Source organism: Rhipicephalus microplus, chromosome 1 (genome assembly GCF_043290135.1).
Source record: "Rhipicephalus microplus isolate Deutch F79 chromosome 1, USDA_Rmic, whole genome shotgun sequence".
Taxonomy (NCBI): domain Eukaryota; kingdom Metazoa; phylum Arthropoda; class Arachnida; order Ixodida; family Ixodidae; genus Rhipicephalus; species Rhipicephalus microplus.
Genome location: NC_134700.1, coordinates 277437007 through 277462558, shown reverse-complemented (window position 1 = coordinate 277462558; position 25552 = coordinate 277437007). Strand labels below are relative to the sequence as shown.

The 25552-nt window shown below is 44.1% G+C and overlaps 2 protein-coding genes and 1 non-coding gene across 5 annotated transcripts in view; all 3 read right to left on the bottom strand.

Moving 5' to 3' along the window:
* LOC119188244 (rho GTPase-activating protein 15-like) overlaps positions 1-20802 on the bottom strand; it is a 31983-nt gene extending 11181 nt beyond the window's left edge. Inside the window, exons 1-9 of one of the 3 annotated variants that reach the window (XM_075895503.1) lie at positions 20600-20802; positions 15168-15405; positions 14315-14608; positions 13411-13632; positions 12470-12850; positions 9229-9594; positions 8231-8371; positions 5354-5449; positions 3881-3979 (exon numbers count right to left, since the gene is read on the bottom strand). In XM_075895503.1, the coding sequence (XP_075751618.1) occupies positions 3881-3979; positions 5354-5449; positions 8231-8371; positions 9229-9594; positions 12470-12850; positions 13411-13632; positions 14315-14608; positions 15168-15362 (1794 nt within the window). In that variant the 5' untranslated portion in view covers positions 15363-15405; positions 20600-20802. Of the gene's footprint in view, positions 1-3880; positions 3980-5353; positions 5450-8230; positions 8372-9228; positions 9595-12469; positions 12851-13410; positions 13633-14314; positions 14625-15167; positions 15406-19846; positions 19867-20599 lie in introns of those variants that run through there. The other 2 variants (XM_075895515.1, XM_075895506.1) reach the window with 2 other exon arrangements.
* A 2459-nt stretch (positions 20803-23261) lies between these two features.
* On the bottom strand, positions 23262-25478 carry RpL7A (ribosomal protein L7A). Its single transcript, XM_037436187.2, has 5 exons — positions 25348-25478; positions 25137-25254; positions 24177-24326; positions 23656-24007; positions 23262-23476 (listed from the first exon to the last, which is right to left on the bottom strand). The coding sequence occupies exons 1-5, from the start codon at positions 25360-25362 to the stop codon at positions 23302-23304; spliced, it is 810 nt and encodes a 269-aa protein (XP_037292084.1). The 5' UTR covers positions 25363-25478; the 3' UTR covers positions 23262-23301.
* LOC119160189 (small nucleolar RNA SNORD36) lies at positions 23545-23621 on the bottom strand. The gene has a single exon (XR_005108272.1). It is a non-coding gene; the product is annotated as a small nucleolar RNA SNORD36 (small nucleolar RNA).
* Positions 25479-25552: the final 74 nt, after the last annotated feature.

Sequence of the window (25552 nt, the reverse complement as noted above, 5' to 3'; positions counted from 1 at the left end):
TTCACGCACAGACATATCTCACGACAAAAAAAAAAAGGGGGGGGGAGAGGTGTCTACTAGCGTTCGCATTTGCAGCACGTAGCTGTCCATCGCCACACAGTATTTCAGTGAAGGACAAGTGAAGCAACACAAGTTGTCCATGCAATAATGCAATGCAGCTTGCAACGTCCATCCCTCACAACGTTGAGTGAAAATTAGTGCTCACTGACTGCAGTACAGAATTGTGAGACTTGTATAAGCATCCTAAATCTACACTAGCAGCTGCTATTTATAGATACCCTAGAGCTCTTCACTGCACACTGAAAACATAACAAATTGATAAAGCGGTAGTAGCCGGCCAGCCAGCTCATTTTATCCGTCTGCCCGATTCCAGAGTGCCACAGCCACTGACCACCCTAATGTAACCTACAGATAAATTTATCATGCTGGTAGGGTGGTATGAAAATAAACTGATGTTTAAATTTTTTTGTGCAAAGCGACCACAACTGTGAAGCTAGCAGAATGAAGGAGAGCATCAATAAATCACAAGTTCAACTTTGAAGCCACTTTCCAATACCCTGGAATGCACGTGAGGTGGCTTGGCTGCACCTTGCACTTCACAGTCTGGAAGCCCCAAATAGCTACCAAACTTCATTTTAAGTGCGAATCATTTCTTTTGGCAACCTGTTGAGTGTGTGCACCTGTATGTCTGTCACCTACAGTTAAATCAAGCTTGGACGGACAGATGGACGGACGTCTGTCTGTCTGACTACCGTATTTTCCGGTTTATAAGTCGCACCCTTGTATAAGTCGCACTCCCCTCAAAATAGCAGTTTTTCTGAAAAAAAAAAAACGTATATAAGTCGCACCGGTGCATAAGTCGCACCTTTGTAGAAGACGCACTTGCTCATCCGACCACCGACATTTAAGTATCTCGTCGTTACAATGCATTGCAAAAATGCATGCTTGCGACGGCCAACGCTTTTGCACGTTTCTAGCTATCGGCAGTCACGCGTGCGAGCGCTTTTAAACACACATAAAAACAATACTTTCAGAAGTACCTTTATTATTCCGATAGCTTGGTGACGTTTATTCAAAGCCATCGAAGTCGTCTTCCTCCGAGTCGCTCACGAACAATGCAGCTACTTCTGGTTGCAGTACTGCTGGCACATCACTGTCGTCCTCCGACTCGCTCGAATCGGACTCTTCAACGTCGCCATCGGCCGCGCAGGAAATCAAACCGGCCTTGCGAAAGCCCGCCACAATGGTCTTCGCAGAAATTGACTCCCAAGCGTCACTCACCCATTTCGCCACTTCGCCGAGCTCTGTGCGTCTCATGCGCCCCGTTTTTGTGAAGCTGTGTTCTCCCTCCGACATCCACGTTTCCCACGAACGTCGCAGAACTGCCTTGAAGCTGCGGTTGACAGAAATGTCAAGCGGCTGAAGCATCTTCGTCATGCCACCGGGAATAATCACTGGCATACAGTTCTTTGAACTGATCTTTTTCTTGACAATATCGGTGATATGTGCCCGCATACTGTCCATTACCAGCATTCCTGGCTTCACGTGGAAGAATCCGTCTGGTCGACGGGAAAAACAGCGGTCAAGCCACACACTCATCATTCCCTCGTCCATTCAACCTTTTGTGTTCGCCTGAATCACCACTGTAGGAGGGAAATTATCCTTCGGCAAGGTTTTCCGCTTAAATATTAGCATGGGAGGCAGCTTTGTGCCGTCCGCGCAGCAGGCGAGCACAACGGTGAAGTGGGACTTCTCGTGGCCTGTTGTCCTCACCGTGACAGTTTTCTGGCCTTTTTCGGCGATGCTTCTCCCAAGCGGGATGTCGAATGTCAGCGGCACTTCATCCATGTTAACGATGTGGCTCGCGCTGACATTCTTCTTCGCAACTTCCTCCCTCACGAATGAGCTGAAGTTGTCCAGTTGCGCCTGAAAGTCGTCGGGCAGCTTCTGGCACACTGTCGTCCGGGCTCTCATAACCAGCTGATTCCGTCGCATAAAGCGGAAACACCACGACGGACTACCTTTGAATCCCGTAACATTGCTCTACGCTGCCAGAGCCTTCGCCTTCAGGCGCAGCTGCACTGTTGACAGCCCTCTTCCTTCGGCTCGTTGTTGCAGTACCCACGTGCGCAGGCTACGCTCGAGGTCCGGCCAGCGCGCCTTCTTGCCGCGGTTGGCCTTCTTTGTCGACTTCATCGTCCGGAGGACGCTGTGGGCCTTGCGCCAGTCACGGATTATTTTTTCACTGACGTCGAATTGCCTCCCTGCTTCTCTGTTCCCGTGGTTTTCGGCAAATTCAACAGCGCGCAGCTTGAACTTGGCGTCATAGCTTCGCCGACTTTGCTTTCCAAGCGGCGCCATGGTTCGCGAGGTTCTACGGCGCTACCGGCTCTATGCTACGACGCACAACACAACACATGAGACGCGCGCAGCAACAGCGACACAGCGAGTGCAATGAAGACGTTAAGGCGGACGGAAGTGACGGTAAAGGAAGTGGCTCTGAAATCCAAACTTGCTTTCCATAATTTATAATTTAAAAAATACCTCCACATTTTCACCCCTCTGATTATTTTTTTGTGCAAAACTACATAGCTGCGTTATCTTTAGGGTGTTAACTTACCGTTAATCTTACTTTCTTTTTAAATGTGGTTTCTGTGCATGGCAGAAGGCGTCGAAGCGCCATAGACGCCATTTTGATGCCCGCTTGACGTAAACAGCGCCACCCAAGCCGTGGCATCCAACTCGATTTTGAATGTATATAAGTCGCATCGTTGTATAAGACACACCCACGAAAAATTCAGAAAAAAACCCCGACTTATACACCTAAAAATACGGTAGCTATCTAGCTAGCTGCCTACGACCTTGCTGCATCTTCGATGGGATATTTGCAGAAATTGGCATGACAAAACACAAGTGTATAAAAAACATAAATGACAGGTCATATAACATAAAAATCCCGACACACATGTCATGAATGGCATGACTTACATTCCATGGCCTTGGTGCTTTTGCGATAGTTAAGTTTACTTGGTATATATCAAAATTGGTAAGACATGACAAGAGTGTATGACGAACATAACATGGCCCTGACGTGCAAATCATGAAGTATGCAAAATATGATGCATATCATGCATGGAATCATTTACATGACATAGTTTCGGGGCACTCATTGTTGTTTATAAATAGACATACTATACCATCATTAGTATGACGAGACATTTCTGTACGACTAACATAAACGACAGGTAGTAACGCGAAAATCATGACATGAATGTCAAGTATACCGTGACGTACATGCCATGATCATGTTGCTCTCGCGGCTGGTTAGCTAGCTTGACATTGTTACGTTATAATGCAGCAGAAACCTGTATGTGAAGGCCGGCAGAATGTCGGACTGGTCCGATCACTGGCAAAGCAAAGTTATCATATTCTTTTGCGTGCTAGTCTTCATCATCTTTCTCCTTAGCAGCTCATACGATTCTGCCAGCAACGATATCGCACAACACAAGCCAATATGCTTGTCGCAATATAAAACAAAACTGGTATTACCAGATTTTACATGCCTGATAAACAAGAGATGTATAGCGAATTATATGTCATGAGATGAATGACTGCATTTGCCTCAAAGACAAACAAGGCGATATATGCATCTCTTTACTGATTGCTTCACATTGCAACGATTGCCACAGTGTGTAGGTTCTGCAGAATTTTTTTTTGGTGTGAACTCATGCCATAGGAAATAGGGCGCTGTGGAAACTATGCCTTTTATGCTCATAATCTTGGCTCCGCTTAATTACAGCAACCAAGAACTGTTTCATAGTGTGTTGGAGCAATACACATTGAACCTAAACACTAACATAAAAAAATGTCTCTCCCATACCAATCTCTTGATAGCTGCACTGATGGTATCAAACCATTCCTTGCTTGTTTGGACATTGTCATCTTGAAGGAGTACCTTTTGTCCAGCTGTAGTACTTAGCTAAAATACAGACAAAAAACAAGATAGAAACATGTTCAATGTGCCATCAAGTGCACAGAAAGTGGCAGTATATGACAAGGTAAACAACAGCCCACTATAACACATGCCTAACAGAAAGCTCCAACTTGGCACAAGCACTGCATTAACCAAATGAGTCGTGAAAACACTCAAAGTGCAGTTAGTTCTTGGAGGTCTTCAAAAATGTCCCATTATGCTTGAAAGTCATTGCAAAATGCTGGGAGACCATTTATATTCCAAATGAACGTGCTGTTCAAGTTATACTTACTTAGACACCCAGCTGAAACAATCAAATCGAACACACAAGCTGGCTTTATTATACACTGCAAATCCATTCATTAAAGAAATTCAGCAGAAACAGTACACAATAATTCTTGTCAATGATCGTAAATTACAGATGTAGGCCATGTTGCAGCTGAAAAAACAGCTGCTATGATGCCTGTATGGTGCTTACCTAAGCATATGTCCATGTCTGCTAGTTCGTGATGCTGTTCTAATAGAAAATTATTAGGAGTGCACAAATACTCGAAATTTCAATTATTTGTTTAGTAGTGTTTGCTATCCAATTCAATTTGCAGTATAATTTTACTATATAACTAGAAATACAGACGTCTATTTAATGATGACCCATTCAAATTTTCATTACACTTCAACCCATCACATTCTTGTAGTGCAACAAAGCTACCTTTTAAGCTCCACTGTGATCGCGAAATGTATTGATTCGAATAAATGCTGCTTAGAACATGAAGATGATAGATATAGCAGATGTGGGGCTCAATGCTGTTCTGAACCAAAAATTTTGACCGGAAGACTGAAAATTGAATTCCAAAAATTTTTTAGCATCCAAAAGTTTAGACGTTCAAATATATTGACGTCTACGAAGAAAGATTTGGAACTCCAGACTCGAAAGGAGCATACTGAATTCACAGAAGTTGAAAGTGAAGGAGATGCTGAGGAAACAGAATCTTTGCCTTTCACGAATAAAGTGTTGTTGGCCACACTTTGGTTGCACTGATTTGCACATAAATACAATTCGGCCTTGTGTTTCCTCATTCTTGATAAGACAACTGTAAAACAAAAACAACTCCACCAATGCTTCATCAACCTAGCCAAAAGAAAAGCTTTCATGTTGCTATCTCTTAAGAATAAGCTTAGGAATCTCCTATAACTTTCTTTGTGCAAATCTACTTTGAAGTATTTGAAAAATATTTTAGAAATATTCAAAACACATTCGATTTTCACTCACACTTTAATATTCGAATTCGCTTTGCACCCACAATTACGTCGTTTGCGCAGCTCTTGAACTTTTGCATGCATGAACTGAGCCATGTGGGCATTAAGGGTAGAAAGACTTACCTGAAATACGTTTCGGCGTTTAGACTTGTCAGGGCACCAATCTATGACAGCTCCAGCCAGGTTTATCTGAAGTTCAGAACTTTTTCCGGCCGGTTTCTGAGTGAACAAAAGTACTCACTCAGCAAAAACAGCCTAGCTACAGTACCGTGAAAACTTGCCATGAATGGGAAACCGATATTTTTTGGCAGTGTTGCTTCCTTTTAGTTTAAACCTTTCCAGTTCAGCACATACTTATGAGAAACCCTACATTTAATAAGAGAGCAAACTATGTCGACCATCTGCTAATGTTCCAAATGAGTGCGGAAATTGTGTTGCCTTATGTATGCAAGTAGAGCAATCGATGGAAGAGGCTTGCAAAAGCTTCAGGCATAATTCTTTGTCACCAGCCACGTCAAAGAATTGCACAAAATTCTTTGCAAGTTTGTACTGGGTACCACGCTTCTCCGAAGAACGACGCAAGATGGCATAGTGAATGCCTCCCTACTACATAAAAGTTATGATCATGTATGACGTATACGTTACCCTGCAAGTGTGCTGGCAGCAGTTACACAAAGAGTGTTTAGAAAAGGCTCTGAAAGGCCTCTCTTCGGGCTTTGACTGTGACTGTGCAGCGCATTCCATGCAGGCCTGTCTATTATTATTATTATTATTATTATTATTATTATTATTATTATTATTATTATTATTATTATTATTATTATGCTCACTCGCCTAAGTACACTCTCTCCACCCCCCGCAGCAGCCACACACGGTTCTTTGTTTTTCTTTTTATCCGTGCGCAGCAGGTCCCCTCTCTTGTCGAATTATCCATCGGCCACAGCGAAATTCATGGACGGTGCGAGTGTATCAACGTTCTCTGGAGACATAGCAGCTCACAACCACACAGTGAGTGAAGGTCACGAAACTGCCCACGCCAACCAACGATCACTTCCCAACCAAATGCATGTGATCTTCGAGCGACGACAACAAGTGACAAGATTTGCTGTTGCAAAGGGCCATTCGTCATCGTCGCTTGTTGCGTCGCAGGTTTTCGGGAAACCAGAAATAAACGCTTGTCGCCCAGAAAGAAGTGTGAAAATTTCCGGCAACATGGTAGCACCCCTAATCATTGCTTCAGTTGCTCTTCATGCTTGTTATTTGGGCGTACTTAAAGCCAAACAAGGTATAGGCTACCTTCTTTACAGTCACATCTCATGTGGATAGCCAGGCAGAGGCAGTATTTTGTCCTTGATCTTGTCATCGACTGTTTGTTGTGATGTTTCGGTTGTAGCTTGCTGCAATGGTTGTAAATTGCTAAAATATCAATGTTGTCATAGGGCGAGTTTGCCATGGAGTCTGCAAAGTGCGTCCTAGCGTATGCTGAGTACGCGATATCACAGGAAATACCGCTGTTGCGTTTAAACAAAATATCACAAGAAAAGAAAGCCACGTACCGTAATTACTCGAATCTAATGCGCACCTTTTTTCCGGTTAAGCGGGTTCATAAATCGCATGCGCGTTAGAATCGAGTACGAACAAAAAAATTACGGTCAATCTATTGCCATCGGCAAATCCAAAATGGCCGCCCCCTACGTGCGTCGGCATGACGCATCGGCCATTTCTGCCTGTGTTTCCCATGTGCGGCACTTCGTACGTGTGCTGAGCAGTTCGTTATCTAGTAGTGCATTAGCATCGACGGCATGGAAGGGTTGACTCCGAAAACTCGAGTGCACCACGATGCCGCTTTTAAAAGAAAAGTCATCGCGTGTGCAGAAACGGACGGAAATCGGGCCGCATCGCGGTCGTTCGGAGTTCCCGAAACGTGCGTGCGGGACCGGCGGAAACAAAAGCAGAAGATTGTCGACAGCAAAGCTTCTCGCAAAGGCTTCAGTGGACCACAGCAGGGTCGGTTTCCGCAAATTAAGGAGCTGCTCGGCGAGTATGTGCTTGCGCAGCGAGCGGCACATCGGCCCGTGACGACAGAACTGCTCCAAGTGCGGGCTATGCAATTAGTCTTAGAAAAAAGTCTAATGCGGAGCCAGTTTAAAGCGAGCAGGTGCTGGATAACTAACTTTATGAAGAGGAAAGGCTTTTTCCTCCGAAGGAGAACATGCATATGCGAAAAGTTTTGCGGAGGAATACGATGAAAAGCTTCACAGTTTTCAGAGGTTCGTCCTAAACTTGCGGCGCAACAACGGCTACCTGCTTGGGCAAATCGGGAATGCCGATCAGACGCCTCTTTACTTCGACATGCCTGGCACCACAACCGTCGAGAAGAAGGGGGCGAAGCAAGTTCGCGTGCTGACATCGGTTTACGGTAAAACTACAGTGACGGCAATGGTCTGTTACACGTCAGATGGGCACAAGCTTCGCCCGTACCTCATATTTAAATGGAAGACGCTCACGAAAGGAGTCGTTTTTTCGAGTGGTGTGATCGTGCGGGCCAGCGAGAAAAATGGGTGCGCGTTGCAATCGATGTCTTACGTTTTTTTTTTTTTTTCGCGGTGGAAATCGGGTGCGCGTTACAATCGAGGGCGCGGTAGAATCGAGTAAATACGGTAATTCTTTCAAGGAATGCGTGGCGACAGTTGCAGAAAACAGCCCCATAAACAATTGAAGCGGGTGAAATGAAATAAAGAAGCTGTATCCAGTGTACGCTTATGTTAATTGCAAAAGGTTACGCTACCCAACTTATTTTTTTTCTAATATGTAAAAACACATATGGTAAAACGTATGGCAATGAAGAGTGAGGTGTGCTATGAAACATGGTTAGATTTGCAAAATATGCTACAATGTCACTTGGATGCACTGTAGCGAAGGAACCTAAGTAAAGGGGTTGTGTAGTCGCCCAAACTGAGTTAGCCTGCGAGGGCAGTTTTGCCAATGACAAGGGCTTACCTCCTGAGCCGTGTTGATGTCTTTGTAGAGAAAGAGGTTTCGATTGGTGAGCACCACGTATGCAGGTGACCAGCTTTTCTTTTGCTTCTTCCCCGCTCGGACCAACTCTGTCTTGTTCAGAGTACCCTGGCGTGTCACCATCTGGTGAGGAACAGAGAACGATAAGTGCCTCCTATGTTTGTACAGCATGAGTTCCACTGTACAGAGAACTCCCGGTAAAGGAAACTCTTAAACCAAACTGCTGCTTAAATGGAAAAACTGCCACTAATATGACTGGTTTTGAAGCTGAATGCTGCAACCCAGTTCATCCTTCAGTAAATGTAACTTCTGCTGGGTTTCGTTTAACAAGTCCACTGCTTATACGTATAAACTCCAGCTCTGTCTGAGGTGCGACACTTCTCATTACAGAACCACTGCGTAGGTGGCAAAGGCTGCTACTACACACAGGGGCAGGATTGGTGGGCATTTTGATTTCCACTGTAGGGGCTGTGGATGGATAACGCAATTAGAATACATAGGAATCATGACCAAGTTAAGAGAGAAGCAGAAAAAAGAAATCATAGATGCCTTTTCATTAGGTAGCATCATGACAAGTGCATCAGCATGCCTTCTATTTTGCTTTCCCACAGAAAAATTTAATTCCTCAATGGTTACGTGGAATTTCCAAGTTTTTTTGTTCTTGCTTTTTGATGTCCTTTGATAGTTCCCCTTAGCAGCGCTGCAAAATGTTATTGAAAATTGTTTATTCATCTGTTGTGCCTTTTTTGCCTCTGTCATTTTTAACCTTAGTTGTTGTTTTGTTCGCTAGTTACAAGGATTAGTCCTTGTCTTGTTTTTGGGGAGCTTAAAAAATGAAACTGTGCTTTTTCCGATCTCTTTTTCTGCTGCCTTCCTTAATGCTTGCGCAGTACCACTCATTTGAAAATTTTGTTGCCTGTACATACGTTCCTATTTTTGAATGTACATTTGTGCACCGTCAGCAAAAATAGGACACTTGCCTCCAGTGTGTCAAAGGTCTCTATGGCTTCTGCCACGGACGGACCATGCAACGGGTAGTCCTCGGGCAGAATCATAGAACGGGTCCTCATAGCCCTGGCGTGCTTTGCTTCGGACAGGGACGAGGAGAGGGGTAGCACTGGCGGAGGCGTGGGCTTCAGACGATTCAGCTTCGGCGTCAGCGTTGGCGGAATACCTGGGTAATGGCTACCCCGTGCCCCACTGCTGTTCTCGGCCACAGGTGCCCTACGCTCCCATGGCGATGGACTCTCAGAGATGGAATCAGTTTCCTCCTCTATGGAACTGCCAGGAAGCAGACGGGGCCTATCACCAGTCATCTGGCTGGGATCTTCGACTGAGCTGTACCACTACGGGAAAGAAATATAAATTTAAAGAGTTGAAAGGAAAAAAGGATGCACTTGAAGGTAACATTATATAGCAAGGGAAAAAATCCTGTTGAATTAAGATGCGCTGACATGAAATAGTGGGAAACGAGAAAAGCTGCCTATTTTCCCAACAGTACTGTGCTTGCAAAACGTCCGACAACCATGTCATTGAATAGTAATGGACATTATCACTCTCTTAATGCCACGAAGTTGTTATACCCCCCCTCCCTCCCGAGACTACAAGCACAGGATGACAAGTGCCGTTGATTTGAGCATCTAAAGGATCTTTTCTGAATGTGCACCACTAAAGCCTGAATGCATGAAGCTGAACAATAATGTTACCACTACCACCACTACTAGGACTACATGTTTACACAGTGCAAAAAAAAAGTGGACATAAGAAGAGACACAACATGTGCGCTTAACACAGCACACATGTTCAGCCATTTCTTATATCCTCGTTTTTTTTATTATTAGTGTTGTGTGTGAGTGTGTGTGTATATATTCATTTATTTATATATTTGCACTGTGCAAATATGTCAATTCTACCTCACAAACTAGCCAAAGCAACTGCTTCCTACTGCTACTACATTTTTTGGAAAGACTTGCAGCAACTGCAGTGATTTCTCAATACCACAGGCCTACTTATCAAAGCAAGTCAAGAAGCAACTTCTGCTTGTGCTCACATGTGGCAGTACCTGGCAGCTGTATGATATTTTGCTTGAACTGAACATGTGAATTTCAGTAGAACCTGGGTACTGTATCATGGCATAGACAAGGAGAGTGATGTAGAGCATGGCTAGAAATTCTGGCAGCACAACAACCAGCCCGTGGAGTTTCCGACTTCAACAGAGCCTCGAAAAATCATGCTGACAAAACCATAACTCCAGCCCCACATGTCATTGTTTTCAAAAGGCGTGCACTGCAAGCGTGGAAGTATGGATGTATACACATATGCAGGGAAGTTTCTTGTCTCCACACAGAACATAAGTAATTCCTTCACCTTTTTTAGCTTCAAAGCAGAATATGAAAGCAACACAAAAGCAACACACTTGCGTGTGCGTGAGTGCAAGAACAGGAACTCGCCAAATATGGTGGTGCACATAAGCAAACCGACATAAAGCAGGCATCTGAAATTAATTTTGACAAATTTAGGTAAAAAGCTCCAACATCTTGGCGGGAAAAACGTCACCAATACCTCTTCTTCAGAAGACGTCAGTGACGACAACGAAGTCACATCGGAAGGTGAAAAGAAGCAGTCAGTCTCCGAGCCCGCACTGCTGTAAGGGGATTCCAACATCCCTGTAGCCTGGCACAATGAAGATGGGAGGCTTTCCAGTTCATAGGAGAAAGCCCTGTTGAGCTTGTTCTTGAAGAAGAGGTCCATTACGATAGAAAGCCTACGCTGCCTGCCCAAAACGAACCACTGCTCGACATCTCACAAGACCTCACTGACGGGAAACCTAGCCGACGCGACACAGGAAGTGAAAGCGGCAGCGTTTCCTCTCTGGGGTGAGAGAAAGAAGGAAGTGGCCAGGAAGTCTACAGGAGGCACCGGCAACAAAACTGCCCCATTTGAAGTGAGGTACGCCGTGGTTTCACAGCCTTTTCTTTCAAGCAATGTGTAACAATGCCCTGACGTGTTGCAGCCACAGTCATCCAAGTTTGTTCTCCAAGGTGAGTCTTTACAAGCTGTGCTCCTCACTTACTTCAAGTGCAGAGCTAAAAATTGCTGAAATAATGTGACCAGCATCACTGGAGCTGAATTAAAACTAAAAAATATATACACATAGAAAAGGTAAAAGAAAAGTTTTTCTGATACATTTCTTTTTGAATACTGCAGCCACTAAATGCACATCTCAAGCTCTTGGCCACTGTTTGCTGGTTATTAGCTAATACTACAGGGAAGTGACAAATTTTGCTTGTAATTTGATGACACAATATACTTTTGAAAGCATTATATACAACTATCACATAATGTGCAACAATGGCCTTTTTCCGAAAATATTCTGGTAGCTCCTGTGTTTCAGTCAATGACATCCATTCTATTGGCATCGATATGCACTTCATCATGCAGCATTTCACACCATGCTATCACCAAAATGACATCCCCCCGCACCAGAGAAGCCTATAAACTTTTGTGCATAACTTTATACACTCCACCAGAGTATTCTTTTGCATTGACCGCTGATTTTAGTATCAAGCAGCTCAGTGAACTCTTTTCACGATTATATCCACATTATGCAGCTTTTGATGTCATTTTTTCAAATGGCAAATTAACAGAATTTCAAAACAGTTTTGATACCTGTACATAAGCACAAGTTACAGTGGAAACAGGAAAAATTGGGAGGGGGGGACGAAGGAATCATTGTAGTTAACAGCTTGCATCATTTTGTGAGGCTAAAATCATTCTGGATTTGCTGGGAAATGGTAATGTTGGAGTGCTACAGTTTATAAACCAAACGTATGTCACCTAACTTTATGTAAGATGCAGTAGACATTTCATAAGCATCAGTCCCAGCAGAAGATGCTCAACTCAGTGTCACTAAGAGAACAATCTGCTACAACAATTTCTACCTCATCGCAAGAAACAATGACAGGCGTAATGACAAAGCGGGAATTTCTGATTTGTGGGCATAAAAGGTCAAGTGAGACTAAGTTCGCCTTACAAAACAATTTGCGAGATAAAAGAAAGTGAGCTTCAAGGCAAGAGTCCCCAGCGTTGTTTGAAGCAGGAAGGTCCTTCCCTTGTTAGCACAACGGACCTTTTAGTGGCGCATGTGCACAGTAACGTCCAACGTCTCTTTATTATTTTACGCACAAAACTGTACGATCACCTGCCAACAGCATGGCTTACCCTGTCTGCCGCTGACTGGTAAGCCATTGCCAGCCGACTTCCACGGGCAAAGTAGAATTTGCTGTTGCCATTTTGCTGCACGGACTCCTCACTAGAGCTCTCTCGTGGAAGAGAAGAAGAACCAGGATGGTTTACAGAAGGACGGCTATGACCAGTAGAAGAGGACTGCGACAGGCTGTCTCGGCTGCTGGACAGAAGGTCCTCTCGGCTGGAGGACAACAAGCTGTCGCGGCTGGATGACAGCAAACTGTCTTGGCTTGAGGAAAGTGGATTGCTTTGGATGGGTGGCTTTTTTTTGGCTGGTGGAAGAGGCGGGGGGCCCTTGCGTTGAGATATCTGCGGTGAGACCGACTGCGGAGCTAGGCTGGCACGATCCCTTTCCTGGAAAACATATAAGTGTGACCCTGGTATGCTCATAAATGTTGTACGAAATGTTCAATCAGAATAGAAAAATAAGCAAGTGCTGGGTTCTCCATTGAGTCTGCCCAATGCAATCGTGGTGCTCCTCTCACCCCTGTGGTCGAGTCAGAAAGAAAACAAGCTCTGAAGTGAATGCAAACATGAAAATGAAGAGTATTGTGCTTCTCAAGGAGGCCTGCCGTATGTTCCTGGCTTTCCAGTATAAAGGTGGGAACGAAATAAATCTTTGAATGCAACATCAGAAGTCCTTGGTTTTCATTATTGTAAAAAACAAAAACTACACCAGCCACAACTGGAGTTTAAAAAACACGCGAATCAGCAAATCTGTGGACCAGAATCATTGCACTTCTCTCCCCCCGTCCCTCTATGTATGTTTGTGCGTACGGAGGAGGTGGGGGCTCCCTGTGCACTTGCCTACGATCACAAGTTCATAGAACATAGTTTTTTCTCACTTGTGTTTTTGTGAGCATGCTTCAATAACTCAGCACAGAAATCACGTTACATTGGGCACTCGTACTAACATGAGTGGTAGGTAGCTCCCCTCGGCGCCTGGGAGGCTTCCACGAGCGTTGTCCGGTGTGAAAGTTGTAATAAAACTTCCGGCCGACCCCACGTGCATCGAATTCAGCCCAGTGGTCGCTCAAAAAACGCAGCGGTTGCTCGTCGGGTGATGGATGAGGTGGGCTTGGAGGGCAAGGCAGCGGTGGAAAGTTGGCATATATTGGCATGTCCCTTTCACGCCTCTGCAGAATAAAAGCAAGACAACATCCGTTATGAATAAAATGCAGTGCTTTATAGATCTCTTAAGTGTTTTTTAACCGTCCTCCAATGTCTGTGCTATTTCTGTACAGAGTCCACCATTACCAAAAACCAACAAGCCCATTTTGCCACACCGGTTAACTGGATTGCCACATGCCAGAAAGATATATATGCGTTATTTCAACTATCCTGATAGTACAAAAGTTTAGGTGGTGAATTTATCATAGCTTTACTTGACTTATGTTGCACTTTTCATAATGAACATCAAAATAAATCAGCTTTCCCTGAACACTCTAAATACCCCCGTGAAGAGTTGTGCTCGACTACTTAAGCAAGTTGTGTACGTTTAAAAGCAAAATTCCAATTTGTGAAGTGTTTCAAGGTACACAGTCATGCCTATTACGAGATGGCACACGACACTGACCAGGAACCAAGCGCAAGTGTGGCTAGAGGTGCATATCTAGCACATTACTCAGTCCTGTAGCAAGGGCATGAGCCATGACTTTTCCTTCTTCAGGACAGTAAGACAATGCGAAACTAGAACAATGTCACAATGTATGTGATTACGAGCACTACGTTTTGTATGCGACACATATTTCTTTAGCTCTATGGCTTATCCCATCTATTCCTATGTAGCTAGAATGAGTACTCTTAAGAATAACTCACAAAGTGGTAAGATGATGGCTCGGCGGTTTCTTTAACTGCATTGGTGCTGGAGGCTTCCTCATTGTCCGAGTAGTCGATCTCGGGCTCATCCAAAGACTCGCACGAGCGTGAAATCGGACTCGTTGCATCTGCAGGCGAGTCCAGCGTATCACTGGGCGACGCATTCAGGCTACGTGATTGCCAGTGGATGTTTCCGTGGTTCAGGGATGCGTTTGATGACCGCTGCTGTTGCCGCACATTAGACTGGACTCCCGGAGGCTCACCAGATCCCTCCTCTGGAGCAGGCTTGTCAACCTGCATTGCGGGGCATCTTAAAGCGAATGAGAAAATACAGAGGCATGCAGTGAGGTAGGACATACGTTCATGCCAATCAACAAATGTGAATTATCAAGCACCGCTGAAGAATTATGGCAATAAAATTTTTATGCTTGAATCACTGGCAATGAGATTTTTTTACTGGATCACTGTGCTCAGCGCATTCATGTGACTCTTCCTTTACGGCTTCTCATTCTTCGTGCCTTAGTTTAAATAACCATAACTAGGCAGCTTTTTCTCCAGAAATATTACTACCACCTAACCTTAAGAAATCAACATCTCTTCTCTATGTTGCCACAGACCATTTGCGCAAACCAGTACAATTGAAATTCTGGCTTTTCTTACACCACTCCTGTCTACTATTTGTGCAGACACAGTATTCCTGGTCATTTGCAGTTCGAACTTGTCTGGATGGGCAACAATATTTTTCAATTCTTGGATCATCACTATCTCCCTTTAATGAAGTTGTTTTTCCTACCGGAAGGAGAGGAGCTAGGATTGATCTCTGGATAGGTAAAGTGATCGACTCAACACTTACATGAGGCAGGCTTTTTGCCAGTGGTTTGATAGACGCGTAAACTCCCTCTGCAGTGCTGGCTTGGCGTGTGGCCGCGTGTCGGTTGGGGCCAGTTAGCCGCCACCACAAGCTGCTGCTTTTGTCCAGCGGGTCGATGCGGCGCCCGCTTGCCTGGCTGCCCACAAACTCTGGCAGCACTCGGGTCTGCTCGCACATACTTCAGTTCGCATCATCTACGGCTGGCTTTGCCCATGTCCCCCTGCAAAGTTTACCCGAACCACACGTGAGCGTTCAACTTAGTAGCATTGTTGGCGACACTAGTGTTGAAAGAAGGAACAAGAGCCACAAAGAGGCACAGAATAATTACATTGCACAGATGTAGAGGAGTTTAAGACTTGGTATGAAACGGAGGCAGGTTTGGCAGCTGCAATTAACACAATAAATAAGCGCAGTGTTCCTGAACAATACTACATTGATGTAAATCAACTTAGCCACCATTAACATAGGTATACCATAGTCCATTTCTGTAAATCTATAATTAAAGTGAATTCGAAAAAACTAGTATTGTAACACAAGAACTGCCTGTTTTTGTATGCAGCTGAAGCAAATTAACAACAACAACAAAAAATTATTGACATTTTTATCCTAGCTTTTTATGATGCCAGGAAAGTTTTGCCCGTTTTTTTTTTTTTTTTAACAGCAGTAGCTAATCATGAAAAAAGCCCCGCCGCGGTGGTCTAGTAGCTAAGGTATTCAGCTGCTGACCCGCAGGTCACGGGATCGAATCCAGGCTGCGGCGGCTGCATTTTTGATGAAGGTGAAAATGCTATAGCCTTGTGTGCTTAGATTTGGGTGCACGTTAAAAAAACCCAGGTGGTTGAAATCTCCAGAGCCCTCCACTACGGTGTTTCTCATAATTATATGGTGGTTTTGGGACGTTTCACAGCAGACACAACAAGCTTATCTTTTGTTGGCAGCACACTTTTTACTATCTGTATTGTAATATTTAGATAATGATGACACTATATTTGGATTTTCATACTGTCAACCACTCACTGTACTATGCCAGAACTGATAATTTAATAACTCTTGCTTTCCTAAAACAATAGCACAATGGAACAAATTAAAACAAGCAATAAACATACTGAATCAAGCCTGTCTCAAATATTATCTCTATTTCTGCTTTGTGTATCCTCCTTGAAACCATGCAGGATCTCCCACATGTAATATGCATCCAACATGCAGGATCTCTCACTACTACTGTGATTATAACTTGAATAATTAATTATTTCAATAAGGGGTTGTCAGGTAGCATTTGCACATTTCACAACTTATAAAGATTCTGTCAGCAGTCCTTGATAAAAAAATGCCAGGAATCACACATTGGTTTTGAGATGACTGTTCTCAAATATGCAGCTAAGGGATGTTTTTTTTTTTTTTCATTTCTCAATTTAGTACAAAGTTTTCCTAAAGCAATGTGGCATGAAATACAAAGCATTTCTATCAAAATTTGAACAAGTGGATACGCCTTCAGCGTTCTGAACTTGTGATACATGAACAGATGTAAATAGTGAGAAAGTTTAGTGAGACACGGTAGATTAAAAACTGTACAGTCATTAACGGCAAACATTCTCATACCCACCACCGCTGTCAGTTTAGTCATAATACAATTACAAAACGATCTTGAAAATGTTTACACTTTACACAATCGCAGACAGTTGTTGACGAAGCATCCTGTCCACTGACTATACACTGCATCTAGCATGCACGTGCTGCTGCCTTCTTTGTACACATAATATAGCCTAGAGCCTTCCAGACTCAGACTTAGCAACCTCATCCAACTGTTAACACAGAATTTTTTTATCTTTGCTTTTATGTGAGCGAAAAGTGGATGCGAGATAATCTCGAGGAATACAGTACAGGAATGCACAGGAACAGATGTCAGAAACAGCAAAGCACGCATTTGAAAAAAAAGTGAGAGATGTGGAGACGGAATGCAGACTACTGTGCCAGGGTACAGCTTGCTGTCGGTGTACGTATGACAAAATGAAATGTAGAGCTCAGAGGGCATGAGTCATGCTGGAGAGTGCAAGTAGACACCGTGCCTGCTCATTTTGCACAGAAGCCGCAACAGCCACCATTTGACACAAGCAGTGGAAGATATACGAGCAGGGTTGCATGGTATAGGTAACTACATATTCTAGCTGCTCTTTCCTTCTTTTATTGTTTTTTCATTCATGCGAACACAAGAGGAGTGCTTGTATCCACTGTAGCCTTAAGCAATGAAAAGGCAGCTATGTGCTATTTATCAGTTAAATTATCACAACATTTGATTTCAAGTGTGGGCTTAAAGTTAAGTTGCCCTCAAAATGAAGCCAATTTAAGAAACCATTTAGTAAGAATCCACAATAGCTCAAGAGTGCACCAAGAGTCAGGAAAATTTGACAATGCATTTCATTCCTTTCTTTCTTTTCATGCCTAGCCAGTAGTGCAGATGGCACCAAGCCAATGTTATCTCAAGGACTAAATATCTGTCAGTGCGAGATCATAAGAAAGCAATATCAGTGAGCAAGAGGAATTGCCACTTTCAATAGGCCCTGAATTTCGATTTTTTACAACACATTGAAAAATGGCATTTCTGTTCAGCAAGTGAATGGTTATATGCGGAAATCATGAATAAAAAATTATTCTTCACACAAGTGCAACTCTATTCACGAAGATCCACGAAGTCATGTGCGGATATTTCGACGTTAAGCTCAAATACGAAACATTGACCTTGATTTCCTCCTCTATTAATAATCTGTTATAACCTATTTTCTTCTCTATTTACCTGCGATGGTGAAATTAACAACATAGAGTTTTTAGGGCATAAATTATCAACCTATACCCATTCATTGTTTCATTTTAATCTCCCTTTATAAATTTGTTGCTGAATAGCTTGTTACGAAAAAAACTCATTCATTTTAGCAGCCTACAGGGGGCTACGTGCTGAAAAGAACTTCTCAAGTGTATTATATTTTTTTAAAATTCATTTTATAGAATAAATACTACGCTTACACAAAGCTTTTTTTTTTTCTTCCACATTTACATTTGTATCATAACAACAGATGCAATATCATGCTGCCAGAAAGTAACAAAGCAATACTATCAATTGAAGAAAACGTCACGTTGGTTTTTAAATGTCGATCACTTCTTTCCACAATTTTTTTTTGTTGAAGTCCTACACAGAGCATGTGTTTGGAATTTATGTGTCTGGTTTGTCAAGTTAGTAAAGCAGATAAATGATAATGATTAAGCTATACCCTGGCTACTTATCTAAAAGCTTTTCCAATGTGGAAAGCAAATTTCTTTCATCTTTCTAACAGATAAATGTGATTTCACACTACTAGTGGCTGCTAAATTATGAATCTTGTGTTTTATTGCTATTCTTGCTTTATGTTGCACATAATGTGTAACAAGAAACAGGTGATTTCAATGACAAACAAATAATTCTTGAAGTAAAGGGATTAGCAGCCAGTGTCACATCTCTTAACACAGCAACACAACTCCAAAGAATAAAATATGTCTTGAGTACTGTTTCCTGTTACAGCAGTGATACTATGTGTATCGGTACGCAATGACGGCCATGATTTTGCTGGCTGCTGCCATGCATACCGCTATAATAATCAAAAGAACAGCTGTTAACATTTAAACATTCTAAAGTGTCAGCAGTTGCAAGTTCGTAACCTCATATACTCTGCCAAAATGTGAGAGGTCATAGAGAAGAGAGTATGTCATGAGCACTCCATTCAGGTTATACTAACTCTTGAAAATCAGCAGGGCTGACATCAGCGAAATGAAAAAAGGCTACTTGTTCATGCGCTTTCTGCGATGTTTCTCAATCATGCTTGCGCTGACTTTGCAAAGCATGGAGCCGCAAACACCTTCTCCCACACACTCCTCTTGGCAAAAAGGAATGACGGGTGCCACTTGAGAAAAACATACACTGGGAAAACTTGAGCCCATGTACGGAACAGCTGGACCTATTGTACACGGCTTGATATGACTCACACACACATGTCAACCACAAAGAAAATGAAATCACAAATTGGAAACATGTCTGTTCACGCTGTCGCGTCTGCGGCGGGTCATCTGAAAGACAGCTCACTAAAGCAATGCCGCACACTTATGCATTGCCGACCGTTCCAATGTGTCTACTAAGATAGCTGAATAGTTCTGAACAAAATGTAGAACTGCCTGTGTGGGCATCGCAGTTACAAAGCAGGGCATCCATTCTGTGTAGGCAGTTAAGTGACGAGTGAATGAATGAGAAATTTCGCCGTTGTACTCGATGGCCCTTTTAGCATGCACAGCATGCATGCTATATGCAAAATGCCACAACGTGATAGCTAAAAATCTACACCTGCAAATCACGACACTAATTATGAAAATTTTGATACAATATACAGCTGATACTACAATACACATTGTGTTACTAATCGTTGTCAAAGACTGGACAGGGCAAAGTCATCATGATAAATATCAGTTCAAATGCAGGATCCAGTTGGCCAAATTGTGTGCCTTTAGCGACATGAAACATAACACCACATAGGGCGCCATTTCTCTGTTAACCTGCTCTGCCGTTTGCACACACACGCCCGAAATGTCAACGTATCAAAGTAACATCTGCGACAACGTATTCCGAGCGACTTGTTACTCACTCTCCACGCGTGACGTTGCAAAAACAGCGCGATCATTTCTCGAGTCTGGCACTCACACGCCCAGCGTAGTTGCCCACTGACGCAGTCGCGGAATTCCTTTTTCACGCAACCTTGGCAATGCGCTCTTTTTCGCCTTTTTTTCCGAGCGCTTCTGACACGCGTCTTTCGAGCGTCACGAATAGAGTTAACACCGCCTTCTGCGTGCGCAACGCGGTTACACGCCGAGACGAACACGCACGAACGCTCCACTTTCTATTTTGCCCACTTTTCCGTTCACAGGACGATTCGAATCGTGCAGCGATAGAGGCTACTGCGATTCCGCAGTGGTCAAGCGTCCGAAGCAAGGCGAAAGAACGACTGTCCAGTCGATTAAGACATGCAAAGCGCACGCACGACTTGGAAACGTGATTCATCTGCGACGGACAGCTGCGCGTTCAACGCCAAGCGACACACGAAAGCGATACGGCAAATCTTGATAATCACCGATACGACCTCCGTTACAGGGATTAGGCGGGTGAAACCAAAGTACACCGAGTAACCCAAACATATTCTTTTCCGGCGACGCCCGCAACGAAGCAAGTGGTTGTGCTTCCCCGCACTTTGCCTACTTGTTGCACGATCCGAGAACTCCGAAACGAGACCTCAATGTCACGAGTTTCCCCTTTTCAATCAAGCGTTTGCCTCGACAGCTGCGGCAACGGCGAAGCGACACGAGACGGTATGACACGGGAAGCGAAAGCAAAACAAATTCACCTCCTTCGTGGTAGCGCGGGGTCAATCCACAACTACCACAACACAACACTCCGTCGCGACGACACCACCACGGACGATGCAGAAGCTCGAGGCGTTTTCCACACCGCGAAGCACAACCGCAATCGAAGAGGGGCAGGAATGTAATACTGGCGTGGACACAGCTGGCATGCGTTCTTTTAGACAGCAACAGCGCTCGGCTGCGTTAATCGTCCCAAGGCGTTCGCCATGAGATCCAAACAAACGAGACAAATGCAACAAATGAAAAGAGAAGGGAAATGTTTACGCAGGACCGGAACTAGATCCTAAGCTGAAGGGTTAATGGTACAAAATAAGGCACGCGGTAATATTTACAGAAATTACACGCCTCCGAGATCAGAAATAAAACCCTATGGCGTGCCGTTTTTATTGTTTTTACTAAGGTATTTACAAACGCTGAGTTTTTAAATTTTCACCCAGTTGCAACAGAGGCCACCATCTCATATCACGACAAAAGTTAGTTTTCTTTTGTTAAAAAAAAACTGCAGCAATTTTTTTTTCTAAAAACTGATCTCGAAGACGAGGTCGCTGCGAGTTGTAGAAGTGAATCTAAAATTATTCCTATTTTCCCCCATACAGTATACATTACGGTGGCGCGATTTCGCACACTTAAAATCAGGCAAAATTTATCTGACCCTGCACTGACGGCTTCTCCAGAGTACAAACACTTGTTATTTCCCTGGCGCAGTGAACTGACTAAATCAAGGATGATGGAAGTTGTCATCACGAAATTTCGTTGCCGCGTTAGCTCCCTCAATTTTTACTTGCATAGATCAGGCATATTGAATTCCCCTATGTGCATTTACTGTAATCAAGAGGAAACGATCAGTCATTTTTTATTACATTGTCGCCGTTTCGATTTATTCAGGCAAAGCATACTAGCACCACCTCTTCAAAGACTGGGCTTGCAACTATCACAGCCTGATCTTCTTTCATTTGGAGCCTCTACACTGGGTTTCAGCCACAGGGATGTTTTATTCGCCGTTCAAGAATACATCACTGCGACTAAACGATTTTCTTGCTAAATTGCTGTCTCAAAATTTTTCTTATTTTTTTTTCCTGCAAACTTGATATCGCTATTTCAAATCGAAATTAAGTTACAAAAAAAAATTGTAGGAATGACACAATGCTGAAAGTTTAGGGCAAATTCACCTTAAAATCGGCCAATCCCCTTCTTTGGGTACGAGCCATTTCTACAGGGAAACAACAACAACAACAACAACTCTAGAATGCCTGCTCGATCAAACTATTTTTGTCGCGTGGCCGTGCCTCCGGAAACGTGTAAGCGGTTTTTCCTAATGGTTCAACTGAAGCAAGCAGATCATGTCTCACGATCATGCTCACGAACCCTATGTACTCTGCGAGTTTATATGAAACTCTATGGTACTCACCTACGTTCACGACACCGTGGACCCGACAGACCACTTTTTTGTCATATGAAGTATCGGCACGCCAAAACTACTAGCGTGCGTAGCAACATGGCTTGCGTTTCCTTTTTGTACGTCAGCATGTATGTCCAGAGAACATACACACACACACAGTTTTACGCGCATACGCGCTTCATATTCAATATGAACCAGCCGCAGAGTGCAAAAGTGGTGATGATGTGGTGGTGCCCCTTTGCAACGGGGGATCAATTGCTCACTGCTGTGGGCAAACCGCTCCACCTAACGCATTTATCCGATAAAGACAATCACTGCAGAATCTCTCATCTTCATATTTTTTATTTGTTTGCTATTTTTTCGTCACGTCGAACCGTTGGTTGAACTTAACGATTCTGTACATTCACTGCCCACGATTGCCCTCACTCGGCGGCTTAACCATTCGTCTTTGCCATAACCCGACAGTGACGCGCGCTCCGATTCCCGTTGATCTTCACGCTGCGTACGTTGTGTTATGTTGCAATTTTTGTATTACGCCTGCATGGCCCTCAACTTATGTTGAAATAAAAATAGATTCGCCTCAAGTTACTACTGGGTGTAGGCCAAGTCGTCAAAGCTGGCGTAATCAACGCGGCTGCAGTTCCAAAAACATGTCCATTTGGCACGGCACGAAGAGCACCAGCTAGCAGCTTTTCAGAAAATATTTCACACCCAGACATCCGACGACTGCAAAGCGTGTGGAGCAAGAGCGACGCCGCTGCTCATGCTGTGGGAGTGCACCAGGAGCGTGCTGCAGTCCCCACTCTCGAACCGCGACCTCGCCGATCAAGTGTGGGCAGTCCGGCATGCTTCTGGAGGCCGCCAGTGTCCAAGGACCTCAGGCAGTCACCTAGGCTGGGGTGCTTGTAGCCCCACCCCGCTAAATACACCGGACATTCCCAATGGTTATTCCACTCAATGCCACTGTAAACGTCTTCCACCACAAACTTTGTAAAGTTATGAAGTCCACAAACGACACTGCTTCTTTTCCGAACTATTAAAAAGCCCTTGTTGGTTAGGTTCTCAATAAAATCCTACAATCCGTTTCAACCTAATCCAATACCTCCAGCATGCATGACGCATCTGTGCAGATCACCTTGCACACATCTGACCTGTTTTCTTTCTATATTAGAACTCGAGACAATCCACAACTCAAATATTTGAAAGTAGGAAAAATAAAGGAGTCCACAACTGAACACCTGCAATTCTGAGGGCAAATCCACTTTATTTGACACAGTAAGATGGCTAGGCCACCTTCTGGGCCAGCTCCTTAGCTCGTGCCCTTTCAAGCTTGGCCACACGAGCAGCAGACTTGTTGCCCATGACACCACCGCCCCAGTGTTTCCGGATCTCCTCATAGCGCTCGTTGAAGTTGGTCTTGATGGCTTCCACAAGCTTGGAGAGGTTGGAGCGATCCTCACTGCAAATGCGCAGAAGAGCATGGGTAAGTAACAGAACAGTGGCTACTCCACTCTTATCAGTCACCACCCTAGGTCAGAGTTAAAAAGCTCGTATATTGTAACCTTCAATGCTATTCAGGCAATAATATGAGTTCATCCCGGTAGAATAAGTCATACTGCGTCAGACAAAGCCACTCACGGATTGGTCTGTGCCAGAGCCAAGCAGGTACAAGTCTTGCGCCGAACGACACGCCCCAGTCGAGACTTGTTCTTCACGATGCAGTAAGGAACACCCATTTTCCGGCACAGGGCTGGCAGAAACAGTACCAGCTCAATGGGATCTACATCATTAGCAATAACTACAAGCTGGGCTTTCTTTTGCTCAACCAGGGAAGTCACGGTGTTGGTACCCTGGCGAACCACAGGAAGACGCTTGGTGGGGACATCTTCCTTTCCCTTGGCCTTTTGCTCAGCCCGTTGAAGCAGCCTCTGCTTCTTCGCTGCCTTTGACTCTGGCTTGTACTTGTCCAGGAGCTTGAACAAGTTGGTAGCTGAAAAGTTGAGTGCAACGATGAGTCCAGTGACAATAGCGAAGGCGGCACTAGTACATTGAGTGCAAGCTCAGACACAAGTTTTCCGGCAACAATAATTTGGTTGAAGAAATTCATAAAAACATCATTGCAAACTACTCTTGAAAAGTAAAAATAGCAGTAAACAAACCTGTTTGCCTGTCCAAGCACTGAGTGAACTGGTTGATGGGAGGTGGAACCTTGATGCGCTGGTACAGGATTGCCCTCTGGCGTTGAATGCGCACATACTTGGGCCATTTCACGAACCGGGTCAGATCACGCTTTGGCTGGATATCCTGGCCTGCAAGCGGTACACATTAATTAAAACGAGGCTCACGCCAAACGCTACTAGTTTACCAACAAGCCGAGGTAGCAGTCGTACATGCAGATTTTAAGACCTGTAGGCCTATTTCACAAGACACTCAAACCACATGCGAAATGTGGGTGCCATACAGAAAACGAATCGTTAGCGTTAAGTTTGCGGAAGAACAATTTCTCATGCAAATGATACCACTGGATCTGCGTGCTGATTAGCTTCGCGATAATACAGTTTAAAAAATACATTATTACGCGTCCCGCTCCTTTTAAATTTAAACTGAGTCGGTGCACCCGTATGACGATTGGAGCAAAGAGCACATCCTGCCGCTGTCCAGAAGAGTTTTAGGGCTAACGCGCACGTGGGCGCCCACTTGGAACTGCGACACCATTTTCTCAACCGGCATCTTTGCCAAGCAACAACGGCTATCAAAATTACTCGCAATCAACCACGTATCACATTCTCAAACTAAACCTTTTATACGAGCCAATTAGCGCTCGTCAGGCGCCTGAATCGAATCGCCACGTGCATGTATTCGCCAGGCCAACGACGTGCCACAATACCATTCGTGTAGTTCAAATAGAGAACGTGTGAGCTACACGACAAAGGATACAATGCAATTTTAGTACAGTCGTACTCGACAGACAATGCTCATATCTAACGTAAGAAAGAACATTCGTCCATACCTGAGACGCCGGCTAGGGCCTAGCCTCATACCATCGAGCAAATGGGGACTCGTGGTCTCCACGAGGCATCATAGGCCGTATGCCACAGGCATTCTAGCAAGTGACTCACCGATGCTGAAATTTCTAGGACGCTTTTCAAAAAGCGGGTTCGTCACTTTCTTCTGTTCGGGCTTCTTCACAGACAGCGGGGCTGCTGCGATCTTCTTTTTGCCCTTCTTTCCTTTGATCTAAAAAAACCACGAAAAAATAACACTTACTATTCTGCTAAAACAACATTCCTGCAGCACTTTCAGCGTATTTTAATACCGAGAAAAACTTGCCTTCCTCTGCACCATCTTGACAATTTGCTCTGCAGACGCACCACCCTTAGCTAAACACGATGAAAGAACGACTGACGCGAGAAAAAACGTTTATATAACGCTCTTGTTGCCAGACGTAAGCAATCTTTCTCTAAATCATTCACCTAATGCGCAATCGTAACATTCGCTCACAAAAACAGCGGTTAAAAACCCATCCCTCTAAACT